Source organism: Pomacea canaliculata, linkage group LG8, assembly GCF_003073045.1.
Source record: "Pomacea canaliculata isolate SZHN2017 linkage group LG8, ASM307304v1, whole genome shotgun sequence".
NCBI lineage: Eukaryota > Metazoa > Mollusca > Gastropoda > Architaenioglossa > Ampullariidae > Pomacea > Pomacea canaliculata.
In genome coordinates, this window is record NC_037597.1 from 649,447 (window position 1) to 663,532 (window position 14,086).

General features: G+C 38.6%; 2 protein-coding genes across 12 annotated transcripts in view; one reads left to right on the forward strand and one right to left on the reverse strand.

Moving 5' to 3' along the window:
- Positions 1 to 4,507, reverse strand: part of LOC112570248 (AP-2 complex subunit sigma) — a 30,848-nt gene extending 26,341 nt beyond the window's left edge. Inside the window, exon 1 of the mRNA XM_025248616.1 lies at positions 4,358 to 4,507. Coding sequence (XP_025104401.1) covers positions 4,358 to 4,441 — 84 coding nt within the window. The 5' untranslated portion in view covers positions 4,442 to 4,507. The remainder of the gene's footprint in view (positions 1 to 4,357) is intronic.
- LOC112570244 (carboxypeptidase A1-like) lies at positions 4,466 to 12,703 on the forward strand. Of its 11 annotated transcripts, XM_025248598.1 has the most exons (8): positions 4,680 to 4,697; positions 5,036 to 5,137; positions 5,415 to 6,120; positions 6,392 to 6,493; positions 7,742 to 7,914; positions 9,083 to 9,178; positions 9,564 to 9,662; positions 12,416 to 12,703. In XM_025248598.1, exons 3-8 carry the CDS (start codon positions 5,466 to 5,468, stop codon positions 12,581 to 12,583), a joined length of 1,293 nt encoding a protein of 430 aa, XP_025104383.1. In that variant the 5' UTR covers positions 4,680 to 4,697; positions 5,036 to 5,137; positions 5,415 to 5,465; the 3' UTR covers positions 12,584 to 12,703. The 11 variants fall into 11 exon arrangements, with proteins under 11 accessions (XP_025104385.1, XP_025104393.1, XP_025104390.1 ...); XM_025248600.1 differs by lacking the exons at positions 4,680 to 4,697; positions 5,036 to 5,137 and adding an exon at positions 4,466 to 4,560; XM_025248608.1 differs by lacking the exons at positions 4,680 to 4,697; positions 5,036 to 5,137 and adding an exon at positions 4,492 to 4,560 and having other exon boundaries at positions 6,054 to 6,120.
- Positions 12,704 to 14,086: the final 1,383 nt, after the last annotated feature.

Here is a 14,086-nt window from a genome sequence, read left to right on the forward strand (position 1 = left end):
CAAAAAGATATTGAATGTTTGGAACAAAGCCGCATAAATTTACTATGATGGTGTAATCAATATATAACATCCTACATTGTCAATTGGGGTTTGGTTGATATTATATATTAACACGTGTATGCTCATTGCAGCAGATAGTTATTGATATTTTTTCCTTATAAAAGATTGAAGCTATGTTAGTTTCTTAAAATAATTTAGCCTGTAACACATCTACAGACTTAATCTTCAAAGATGCAGTTATTATTTGTATGCTTCATTTGTAGTGGCATATTAATAATATACATGTAACACACAAGGTGTCGATTGAGTGATGTGTCGGATATATGCTGGCTTAACAATCTATCCATATTTTAGAGTCATCACATGCTCTCTAGTGAAAGCTAACGTAGGTATGCTGTGAGTCTCTAAGGATTAAAAACAGCTCCGCTTCATGTCTGCATCAATTATTTTCCCCACCAAGCAAAATGCTAGGTGACTCAAAAGAAATGTTACAAATAACTGGTGTTTCACATTTTATATCATAGCATGTAAAAAATCCTATTTTTCTTCCACACCGTATGTGTTGCAGACACCCACTTTTACTAGAAATAACAAAACTTTCATACAAACATATTTATGCAGGTACTAATATTTCTCTAAAAGACATCCAAAAAAAGAAATTTAATTTGCTATTCACACACTTTGGGTCATTTGTGTTACTTATTCAGATTTAGTGATTGTGCAATGTTCACTTAAAAAAAAATTCCATAAATGCTTGGTCCTTCAACTGATTATTATAAAATAAAGTAGATGACACAGGTAATCAGATTGTTGATTATTTTGAGTTCATGTGAGAAACCCATAAACCTAAATCTACCACCATGTTGGCTATTGATATTACATTAACACAGTTTATTAACAAAAACGAGTCGATGACAACCCATGGCTTTTTTTAAACTAAAAAGCAATGGAGTTTAAATAGTCCACAACCATATTATTTATACAACTGCATGCAATGAATCTCAATTCCTGATTTTAAAAAAGGTGGGTTTAGGGGGGGGTCCCAAACCACTGAACTGCATACTTATACTTCTACATCTGTACAAATGGAAACATTTGGAATATGCCACTTCTGCTAGCAAATGATTAATAGATTCTTTATGCACCAATTTTTTACAGCAGTCATTCAAATTTCTAAAAAAAAAAATCACTAGATTTTTTGGCTGCTAAAGATTGTTAAGCCGTACCATCATCGCACTACTGCATCCTGATTTCACATGGCTGGAATGGTTTGCAACTGAAAATTTGACAGCAATTAGTACTAACTCCTTACCACAGCAACTCCAAATGACTAATGTTACAAGAACCTATAAGTGTAAGTCTATTTCATTCTAATATACAACATCAAGAGCGGTTAACACCTTTGTCTGATCTTGTTTCTCGTATTTCTCCCTCAGAACATTTCGATCACAACGCTGACACCTGAATGAAAAAAAAAAATGCGTATAACACGTTACGCTTAAGTAGCAAGGTGAACTAAACATACAAAGCATGCAACAGTGCACTGCTTACTAGCAAGTCTGGTCATGTGACATTTTATAACTGACTGGGACTTTTGTTTAATGCAAGGAGGATAGCTACAGATAAAGTGGAGTTTGCGAAGTCTTTATAGGTCTTAACTAATAAATTTGGAAGTAATCGACTAGTCCGTAACTATATAAACTTGAAGTACATGCTAGTCTCAATACACAGTTTGGAAGTATCCGGCTAAATTACATAAGGTTTGGAAAAGTATGAATGTCTACGAAGCTGTTTTGCTGAAATATAGTTACCTTGCTAAAATTGAAGACAAGATCAAAGCTCACAACATTAGGGAAAAATTCATCAGAACCTCACAAAGATTATGAATTGGCCTCCAGTATGCCAAGTTGTTGTCACTTACATCAACGCAGATACAAATACAAGCCAGCATAACGCGATACACAATTTTAACAGTTCCGGAACTGCAAACAATATTTGTGAAATGTTATGATCTAAGCAGACTCTAAGTAAAAAAAAATATCTGTAATACAGTTCTTGCCTGTATAAAATGGAATTAATTATTGTCAATTAAAAACGAAGCTCACAAGCGGAAGGAGACTTCTGTAAAAATCTCTAGGTCAAATAATCTGTTATAATACAATAAATGAATCATTAAAAAATTTGTGATTGCAGATGTTTCACAAGTGATACGTTACTTCAAGTAATAACTTAACACAAAACAAACAATGATATAAGGAAAATGCCCAAAATAAAACAAAACTTAAGTTCCTATTTTAAAGTTAAAAAATAAAATATGATCTACTTCTCTTTTACAAAGAAGTACTAATTTCAAACTGGACTAGAGCATATTATGGCACCAACTGAAAAATGCGTGATATTTTTAGGTAAAATATCTAGAAAATTGCAAGTCTTTAGAATGTATTTGCTAACATTTGCTTGATGCAAACTGTACTCTACAGTTTGTAGCTTGCATCGCGCACCGTTAACACAGCATGCACTTCCTCAATAATTTTGCTTCTCCTCATCGTCAAAGTGCATGTACACTTGCAAGAGCGGTCTTGCCAGCACGGTTCTGGGATAGGATGAACGATCTGCAATATATACATATATAAAGGCTATAGATGGTGACAGTGAACTGCCCATCCAGAAATTACTCACATAGTCTTCTTGGATCAAGTTTTAGTACACAGTTGTTACCACTGCTTACATATCTTATGAAACATCAGGAATAAATAGCATTTCAGGCACAAATTCAGAGCCTATATGGTAGACAGAGACAGATATGACTCCTGCACACAAGTACAATATTAGGGAAAGTCAGGTCAACTTTAGCAAGACCTGGCTAAAGTTTAAACACACAAAAACCTATATCCCTATCATGGCTCACTACAGCAGTTCAGTAATGGCATACACTTAGGTACCTTTCCTTTTTCTTTAGTCTACTAGATCCACTCCCCTCTTTTCAATGCGGCTGATATTTAATCAGTTAAACACTAATTTTGATATGTCCTCCTCCCTCACCTCTGCTTCTAAGCCAACATGCGGTGGGTGGCAGGGGTAAGTGTGATAATTGTAATTGGACGAAAGTGTGTGTTAATATGTACAGTACTCCTTTGAGGTTTAAAAAAAAGACCAAAGAATGTATGTGAAGAAAGTGTGAGAACATGTTTATCCTTTGTTTACATATGTATTATAACCCGTTCAGTCATGCATCTGTACCAAACTCAGTATTTCTTGGCTTATCAACCCACCCTCTTATAAAGTTTACAATTTATGTTCATTATAAATAAATAAATATATATATAAAAAAGATATCTGGGCTGCAAATGTTCCTGTCCACACAAGTCCAGTCATACAACGATCCTAATATTTTTGTGTTGGTGGAGTTCCTCTGGCTGTTCAATTGGGTTCTGAGAAGGCTTATTGAAAATCCAAAATGAGGTCCACAAACTATCAGAGGAGAGCATGCAGAATCCACTAAGGATAATAGTGTTAAGGCATTCATTCAAACTGTTTGCAGCTTTCAAAGATTGGAAAAGTCTCTTAAAAGTCAATGTACATGTTTCATCTTTTGACGCAATCGTACGCGGTACCTAACTGCGGTATCTCACCACCATCTGTCCAATACAAATGTGAGTGAGGGACACAGGGGAGAAGGCGCAAGAGCATAGGAAGGGCTTGTAACAACTGTATTCTCGAGGGCACGCTCATTATGCTGATACTGGAAACAGAAGGCGGATTACGAAATTAAGTGCTTGAGTTGAGTTGTATCAGTGACGAGATAACGAGTTCTTTTACAAAGCTGGAATTTTTATGCACATCGGAGTTCAAGGACATTTGCTCACTCGCTTGACTTAATGACACGAACCATCGCATAAGTATCGTGCTTAAAATGTGAAAAATATTTTCGTATATACGTCATTTCCAGAGGAAAATACCTATTACACAGTACACATCTACACTATGTTTCATAGCCTGGGCATACAGCTAGTCTTCACAGTTTGTGCACTGTACTAACAAATCTATGAATGAAGGTGTAATGTCAAAGTACTTTTAAGTAAAATTTTTGCTTCTAAAAAATAAGTATAAATGGATGATTATTGCACCGACTTAAATGCAGCGTCGAGTACTAATAAATCGTCCCAGACGTAGGGAACACATGCATATCATATCAGATAAGTCAGCAGATAAGCATCTCTAACGAGTACCCTATACATCTCTGAGTCTACGAAATACTGCTAACACAGAAATTTGAAGAAGGATATACTTATTAAAAAAACTAATCATCATTTAAAACATAACGAAAAACACAAACCACAAAAAGCGGACAACTTACCATTATTATCGACGCCTCCCACCATACGCATGCGCCCTGCCTCACAATTTTATGCGAATTAATTATTTGCGAACTTCTCAACATGAGAACGTACAGTTTGGGAATTGTATAATCTTCAGATGTTTATTCCAGTATTGTATGGTTTCGTGCACGCACACTCACAGACACTTCTGTTTGACTGTTGAACGCACTGTAATGTCACGGTAAATCAAAGTTTACAAAAATACGATAATGTTTTTTACTTTATGGATACCTATGATGGCAGCGGAAGTCAGGGTATCTAGATGTAGAGGGCGGTAACTGCTGCTAGCAACGAGAAATCATGGCGCTGAACGCTGGGGTTGGTTGACGCATTATCAAGATACCTAACATATTAAGGTCATGTAGTAATTCTTAGCATGCCCTTGTAGCTTTTTTTAAATGTTGAATAATAAGACCATGACTACTTGCATTATTGTGGTAATGTCAAGAGTAATGGTTTCATGTGCGATGTCGAAAAGCAGAAGCAACACTTCTAAGAAGTATCTGTAAATTGATGCTTTTATCGACTGCTGTAGAGTTAATGATGTGAAATAACTGCTATAATTGCTATCAGAAATCAAAACAGGTAAAGCTGGATGTTTTTCCAAAAGTTGTAGATCTTTTCTATGAATTTGATTAACAAATAAAAGTCTTTAGGCATACACATTGCAAGGAAAAGACGAAAAGAGGGGACGACTTAAATGCCATGAAATAGGTCCAGGCTTAGAACGGTTATAACACTACTACTACGTTTTCGAGGTAAAAGAATCGATCACATTCAACGACATACACTATCATAATATAGTGGAAATATATCTTGCTTTTATGAAATAACTTTGGACACCTAACTTTTAATCACACACTTGCATGAATATTGAAATACCCTCCCACAAACACCTCGACCCCCATGCACAATGAAAGCAGCTTTTAGAAAATATAACCGCCAGCCTGCATGATTCTAGTAAGAAATGGTATTCATGAAAGCAATGTAAATATTGCATATTATCATAAATGTTCATAGTTTGTCATGTTTCAGGTGACAGGATAACAAGAGATAGTGGAAAATCAGGGAAAACATGAAAATAAAATGAACACCATGTCACAATGCTTGTGCTTAGTTTTTGTCTGTTTCTGGACTTTTTGGGGTACAATTTTGGCACTAGATGTACTTCCTCAAAAAGAAAAGTACCTACCAGACTACAACTTCTACCATAACATATCACAGACAGAAAAAGACTTAAAGAGCATTGCATTACTTTATCCTGACTTTGTACGCATTGAATGGATGTATCGTTCAAGGAATGATGCACCTCAGCTCGTGACACACATAACAAATTTCTCCTTACCCTTTTTTGATGAATCTCCTAATGAAGGCTTAGGTTATAGAAAAATCCTGTCCCCAAAAGTTCTTGTTTTGTTTTCATATGGGGAGCATGCTAGAGAATTTTTTCCTGTAGAAAGCTGTTTTCACTTGCTGAAAAATCTCACAGATGGTCTGAAGGCAAAATTAGGCAGCTATGAAGAAACATTTACAAGGTCTGTTCTGAGGCGGTTTGATATATATGCCATTGTTATGGCTAATCCAGATGGGAGGAGTTATATAGAGTCATCACAGAACTTTTGTTGGCGTGGGACTAGCAGGGGTGTGGATTTAAATCGTAATTTTGATTGGCAGTTTGCTAAATCAGGCAGCTCCAATGATCCTGAAGATGAAGAATACAGAGGACCCTTACCTTTCTCAGGTAGTATAGCTAGTGGCTTTAGACAAATCTCTGTTGAAATATTGCATTTTGTTCTTGCCATCTTTTCCCTTTGTGTGTGTGTTTGTCGGGATGGGGTGTCGGATGCAAAAGCCTCTAATAAACTGCACTTTGCTATTTTGAAGCAATGTTTCTTAAATTTAGAAGCCAAGGCAGAGAGATATTTAATATGCTATGTACTTTATGATCAGGGCTAGCATATGGAAGGCCATTATTTGTCAGTGTATTTTGATTTAAATTGCTTTGATTGCAGAGCCAGAATGCAATGTTTATATCCATTTAACAAGTTTAATGCACTTTGATGCATTCATTTCCTTTCATTCTGGAATCCGTCGTATCTACATGCCATTTGCAGGTGAAGTCTGTAAAGTTTTCTGAGAAAACCTTCATCATGAGTAACATATTTTAACAAATCACAAAGAGCTGATGCAAAAATACAGATCTATAAACCAAATAAGCCCAAAACAATGAGGACTCAAATTCATCCTAAGGGGATTATTTCTCTTTTAACTTGAAATTTATGCAGATTGCTAATTTCTATAAGTGTACTTTTGTAATTTAATTTTATACACTCTTTGAATGAATTTTTAAGCCAGATGCCCATCATTTTATCTAGAGTCCACTGCATATGTAACTGTGAAAAGAAAAACTTAGTTAACTATGTGTTTGTTGTGTAATGATATGCTGTGTATATTAAACTACAAGACCTTGATATGATGCTTTAATCAGACATGTACAGCTTTTGAGCATAATACGCTGTTGAGCACCAACCAACCAACTTAGTCAGACATTTGAAACTTTGTTAGCAGCATTTTTCAGGAGATTGTAATGTAATGCAGCATATCAGAATTACAAGCAAAAAGGGTATTAGAGACAAATTATCGGGTAACATGATTCAGGATCAACCTCACGCAATTGCTGCAAAAAAATATGAAGCATAAATGTTCTTGGAGTAATTGTAGTTTAATAACAAATAATAAACGCAAAATTTGTATAGTGCTAACTCACACTCATAAGGAGCATGCTTGTAGCGCTTAAGAAGAAGGAGACATGGACAACATACGAAGGCAGATTAAGACAAACAATCAACAAATAAACAACAGAAAAATAACAGTACTGATGACGAATAAAAGACAAATATAAAAATGTTAAGAGGAACCAACCAACAAGGACAGAGTATCATGATTTTGCAAAAGGGAGACAAGTAGGGAAGTAGAAATAAGTGGAAAAGAGGGGAAGGGTGTGGAAAGGACTAGCATGGTGGGAAAGGTTGTTAGGAGTAATGTTTACAGAAGAGATGTGTTTTCAGTGCACGTGTAAAAGATTCAATAGTGGGTAGGTGGCAGATATTGGAAAGGAGAGAGTTCCATTGTTTCGCTGCACAGTAAAAAATCCTGTGACTGTGTGTTCTGGTGAAAGGAATAGGAGATGGTCGTCAGACGTAGATGCCTGGCTGGGACCTATGGGAAGAGAAATTCAAAGAAATACTCAGGAGCCAGCAAAGAACACAGCATGGACAGTTTGTACTGGATGTGAGAGGGGATGGGTAACCAATGCAAGAAGTTTCAGTGATGTTATTGGAGAATGTGTAATTTTGCCTCAGATACTGCTTCTAAGACCATGAGGCGGATCCCTTATAACAACCATCACATGGAGATGCTAAGTACCAGACTTTCAAGTGTCACACAATATCGGTTCAAATTTGGGAAAGCATATGATCTCAACTTGTACCCAGCAGATGGCACAATCTTTGACTACATGGCTGGAGTTCAACAGGTAGGTTTCTGATTGACATAATATGTCAACATCCTGGGAATGAAATGAAAAAGAAATCTTATTTTTCATTCATCTATTTATAACTTTCAATTATTCATTAGATTTTATTAATTTTATTCATTCATCTATTTCTTTCATTTTCAGTATTTTTTGGTCATTGTTTTCTCCAGTCCCTACCTGTTCTTATTGTAACGGGAGGCTCCCCACACAAGATTTGATTCAAGAACACCACTTTTAGTATTTACTTGGAAAAAATAATGGAACCATGTCACTTCTCACCCAGCAAAAAGAAACTATTCATTATAGATATCTTGAATTGAAAAATCCATGGCCAAAGCGTGGGGTGATGGTGTGGGCGCTGGCCATTGGTTTCAGCTGAGAGACAATGTAGTGAACCCCAGAGCTTAGCATCTCTCAGACATTCTTATTGTATTCAGACATTGAGTGGAAACTGCACAGTCGGGCTTAAACGGTGGCCAGTAGTGACCACAAAGGGACGGTGTGAGGCCGGGTGGGTCTCTGGCGAGCGGACATCATCATTCATCTTATTATTCTACCTTTTCGTCTACTCTTTTTTGTGTGTGAAGTCCCGTCTTTTTCTTCTTCTCATCCACCCATCATTCCCCTGTCCTACATCGTGTGATGTGTGGAGCGTGCAGACGGCGGACCAGAGGGTCGCTTTCTGTGCCGGACAGTTGGAGTGGGGCTCAGCGCGGGAGCATCGCGCAAGGCCACAGAGAGTGAAGGAAACAGTGCAGACAGACAAAGTGAAAACTTTCCTTCTAATTCTAACGCCAGGCTTAATGGCCTCAGTGGCGATACCCAGATCGCTCTGTCAGAACTGTATCTCAGTGTGTGCGGGTGTTTTTGTTTTTTGGGTGTCGGGTGGTTCTTTGTATTTCTTTTGGGAATGTATTTGTATAGTTGGGTTTTTTTTTAGTTTACTATATTTTCTGTATTATTTGTTATTTGTACTGCTCATTTCGTCTTTGTTGTGGTCTTTGCTCATTAGTGGTTCGTTAGGAACGTTGTGTCCCATCGCTGGCTGAGTGAGTGGTCGTGTGGCTGTGCCGGCTGTTTGAGCGGTTGCGAGCGTGCATCCGGTGACTCTGGGGATTGTAGGATATAATCATGTAATTATGTCTTTCTGTACTTTGCTTATGTCCAGATTCCGTTTTCTCTAGCAGTTGAGTTGTGGGGTAATGAGGAGCACACAGGGCTAAGCTGTTTTGATGAGTTCAATCCTCCTAGCCACAATTTACAGGTACAGCGTACGGTGTGGTACAACTCTCTCTCTCACATTTACATGCATACATGGACACTGTTAATGCGTTTTCACTCTCTTTGTCAGTGAATAAAGCTTACAGGTACAACATGTTGTATGGTACTGCTCTCTCTCATGTTTACATGCATTCATAAACATCGTATTTTCTCTCCCTTTGTCAGTGGATAAAGTTACAAAACAAAAAATTCAGTTTACAACCAGCCAATCCTTTTTACATCCATATTGCATTATTATGATGTCATGTCATTATCAAGTCTCTACATCATTATCAAGTAATTATGTTATGTCATCAGCATGTCATGTCATCATATTTCATTACCATGCTGCCATGTTGTGTTATCATCATGCTATCATATTTGTACAGACTGAGGTGGAAGCCATACATCCACTTTACGTTGAACTTTTTTCCTACCTGGATTTTTGGAAACAACAGCAAACACAGAACGCTGATTCACTTTATGTGGTAAGCAGCTTTATTTCTTGATACTGTAATGCGCATTGCGCTTCTAGCCATGCTGATGTGGACTTTGTATGCTCGTAACGCTAGACTCAGATTCCTCAAGTTTGACTCACCTTAGTCAATACACTACACTCAACAAGAAATTGAGGATGGCAAAATGGGCAGTCGCCGCATGCTTTGGTCTATAATCCAATCGGCTTCATCTTCTGCCTAGGCACTTCACATCAGGAAGGCCAAGACGAGAACATATCCAGGCGCTGACTAGGCAATGACCACGACTTTGTCTTAAGAAGTCACTGTTGAATCTTGATTTGTTCACTTTTCTCCTTCGGACACGGTCTAGTCGACGAATATAATTTTTTTCGTACAAGCTAGTCCACAGATGTGTATATATATTTTACAGAATAACTCAACTCAGCTCACAGATATTCTTGAGGGCAAAGTCCAATTTACAGCTATATTCTTATCGTACAGTTCAGTACAAAAATCATCTGAAAGACATGTAACAGTACAACTTTTCAAGATAATATTATCTCCAAGTGCGTGAACAGACTAATACAAAGCAAAATCGGACAGAAAGCTTCAACATTCTCACAAGATGTCTTCAGCTGCTCAGAAAAGTCATGTTTTTACAACGTCCTGTGGCTTTCAAGTTTAAAGTTAAAACTACATTTTTCCTGCTCTTCCTTGTCCAGTCCTGCTAATATGATCTGACTTCCTTTTCAGTGGGATGGATTTATCCCTGCCCTTCTTCACTAAGCCACCCACTTATCAATCTTTCTATCCTCACTCTTTCTCATCTTACCGACAACAATCAAGTAACACCGCACCGGCTACACCTTTGATGCATTGAAGCAGAAAACTGGTTTTCTACACTATAGGTAATCAAATCTCTATCCCAAGTAGTGTCACCGCTGTACACAGCACTAACGAGACAGTGACAGTGAATTAAATTGATCTGAATTTTGATAAGAAAAAATGTATATTTAATTTCAACTGACTCTACTTCGATATTTGTTTGTTAAAGGATTCAGTGTTCTTATTAACCAAGAACGCGATCGTGACATTAGCTAAGTTCCCTCGGGTTCAAAGTTCGTAAGTGTAAAAAATATTGAGCATAAAACAGTTGTCATAACCTAAAAGAAACATGCGCGTCCGTTTTGTTTTCCCTGAACTCAGCTGCAGTGTGTCCTATGCAAAAGTGTGGAACTTCTTCCGCTCCGACTTAGGCTAGAGCAGGGATGCCCAACCTTTTTTGGCCTGCAGGCCATACACATTTCCGACATGCGTGTCACGGGCCGCTTCACCGCAAAAATACAAAAAAAATAAAATAAAAATAGAGCAGATACCATTTTTATTAGAAACAAGTTGTACTTACCATTAATTATGTAGTAATTAGTGGGATATTTAAAGTTGTTTTCCCGAAACCAACTTCTGAATGTCCGGCTGCATCGCAGAGACACCAAGTCGGAGCATTGAATCGAAATGTTCGTCTGTCGAAAAAAGATTGAGAGACGTCCCTACATAAGGATAAATATTTCTTCTTCCCTTTATTTCGGTTTGTTTTTTGTTTTTTTTAGATTTTTTTTTTATTGCTAACATGCCGATTTCCTGCACTGTGGGCAGAAGTTTCGCGGGCCGGATATGGCCCGCGGGCCGTAGGTTGGGCATCCCTGGGCTAGAGGATATAAAGGTGAGCCTGGCATGTGGTCCCATCCAGCCCCTTCCCATCCACCAACGCCGCCCCTTCTCCACCTTTATTCCCTCGTGCACTGTCCAAAATGGCGCTTTCCTGCAATGCATGCACGTGGTGAAGTCAAGCCGAAGAGACGTGTCCTGCGAATGCCATTCTATGTAAATGATATTTTCCCCTAACGTTTTTCGTCGCTTAAAAAAACGAAGGAGCAGGCCATTTTTACCTCCTTCCCCTTCTGTGACTGCGCCACCAGCCCCTTCCCCGTCCACCAAAGCCGAGCGGCTCGCCCCCGCCCCTCGCCCCTCCGCCCCTACTTCCCCGATGGTGAGCTGGTCACTGTCAATGTACCTTGGAGTAATGTGGTTTTCCTGTAATACATGTACTAAGAAACTCCCATGGTGGTCAACGTACAAACAGAGGAAAGGTGTCATGTTAATGTCATTCTATAAAAACGATATTTTCTCCTAACATTCATCTTATATATATATAACAGCAGGCCATTTTTGCGCCCCTCTCCGTGACTGCGCCCTAGAGGCCTAGACGACTGCCTAGTTCGCCTTGTAGTTAGAACCAGCCATGTTGGGAACCACCCTCTCCAAAGACGGCTACTCCACGCAAGATATCCACATCAGGGTTGCGACAGTAATAGCGGCAATGGCGAGGCTGGACAGTCTGGTGCAGCCATAACGTTAGGTTCACTACAAACTGCAATCTTTACAAGTTCCTCGTAGTTCTGATCCTGCTTGACGGATATGAAACGTGGTCTGCTTGCATTTGTTAAAAATCTGATGAATACTTTTGTTGGTCATTTAATGGTATTATTGTTTACTACCACATCACCATGTGTTGCTGGTGTTAGCTGCTATTAACAAATGGTGTTAAGTGATATATTTACTTGTCATAGATGGCATGTGCCAACTGTTGCAGAATCAGCACACTTGTACTTGATCATGGCACGCAAACATTATGTACAAGCATATATACTTACGGATGCTTATTTATGAGATGTATTTTTAAATGCATCATAATTATTGCTGAGTTTGTGTTTTTCATGTTTCAGAACGAAGTGCCATCAGTTATGATTAGTGGCATCCTTGTGGTTGCTGTCAGCATACTTTGTGCGATTCTAGTTGTGCTATATTGCTGGAATATCTGCAGGCCAATTATGTGCATCGTTAGTTGTAAAAGGCTTTTCTCAAAGTTAAGGTTAAAGAATTTTATCAGATAGCACGACAGGGCTGTTGTGTGCTTTACACAAGAGAAATGTTACAATTGTTGCATATTTTATAGTATCAAAAGGGTATTTTTTTCAAATTTCATGGTTTCCTAATAAATTGTGGAAATCTTATATTTCAGAACAGAGAGTTATAGACACTAAAGAATGAAATTAACAGATGTGTACAGTATCTGTGCAGGGGGTGTATGTGTTCTGTGTGTGTGTGTGTGTGTTTTTGTGTCTTTGTGTGTGTGAAGGGAAAGTATTATAATTTGAGAGAGAGATCTATTCCACCTTGAAGTCTAACTTAAGATGGATTTTAGGACAGACTTCACTATGATCTTGTCCTGACCATGAGTGTGCATAACGTGTCTGTATTTACTGTGTGTATGAGTAGGTGAGTCTGTATTTACTGTGTGTATGAGTAGGTGTGTCTGTATTTACTGTATGAGATTTTAGGACAGACTTCACTATGATCTTGTCCTGACCATGAGCGTGCATAACATGTCTGTACTTACTGTGTGTATGAGTAGGTGAGTCTGTATTTACTGTGTGTATGAGTAGGTGAGTCTGTATTTACTGTATGAGATTTTAAGACAGACTTCACTATGATCTTGTCCTGACCATGAGCGTGCATAACGTGTCTGTATTTACTGTGTGTATGAGTAGGTGTGTCTGTATTTACTGTGTGTATGAGTAGGTGAGTCTGTATTTACTGTGTGTATGAGTAGGTGAGTCTGTATTTACTGTGTGTATGAGTAGGTGAGTCTGTATTTACTGTGTGTATGAGTAGGTGTGTCTGATGATCCACTATAGCATTCCACTATTAAGCTGACCAACATTACCCAGGGGTTGTACGAAGACTCGTCTACCAAGTTATCCACAACGGCAAACTCACTAAACCGTTCGTAATGAAGACCGGAGTAAGACAGGGTTGCATATAATCACCAACAATCTTCCTGCTGGTCATAGACTGGATTATGAGCAAGACAACAACACCGGTATCCAGTGAACCTTCACCAAACAGCTAGACTAAAGGACTTGGACTTTGGAGATGATATTAGTCTCCTATCTCATCGGCAACATGCACAAACCAAACTGTGTAAGCTAGCAGAGGAAGCAGCGAAGACTCGCTTAGAGGTCAGCAGAAAGAAGACTGAAATAATGAGAATCAACAAGCAGGAACTCCCAATCCAACTAGCAGAGAACATCCTGGAAACACTTCACTTTGTGTATCTGGGGAGCATTGTCAACAACGCCGGTGGAGCAGACAATGACATCAACAAGGCCAGGCATGCTTTCAACAGCCTACGCCCCATCTGGAACTCCCGAGCATTGTCCTTCCGCAGTAGGACCCGCATCTTCAACACAAATGTGAAGGCGGTCCTACTGTATGGTTCTGACACCTGGAGAGTGACAAACACCATCAACAACAAGCTCCAGACCTTTACCAACCGATGCCTACGACATATTCTGGGAATAAGATGGCCTGACAAGATCTCCAACAGCAGCCTG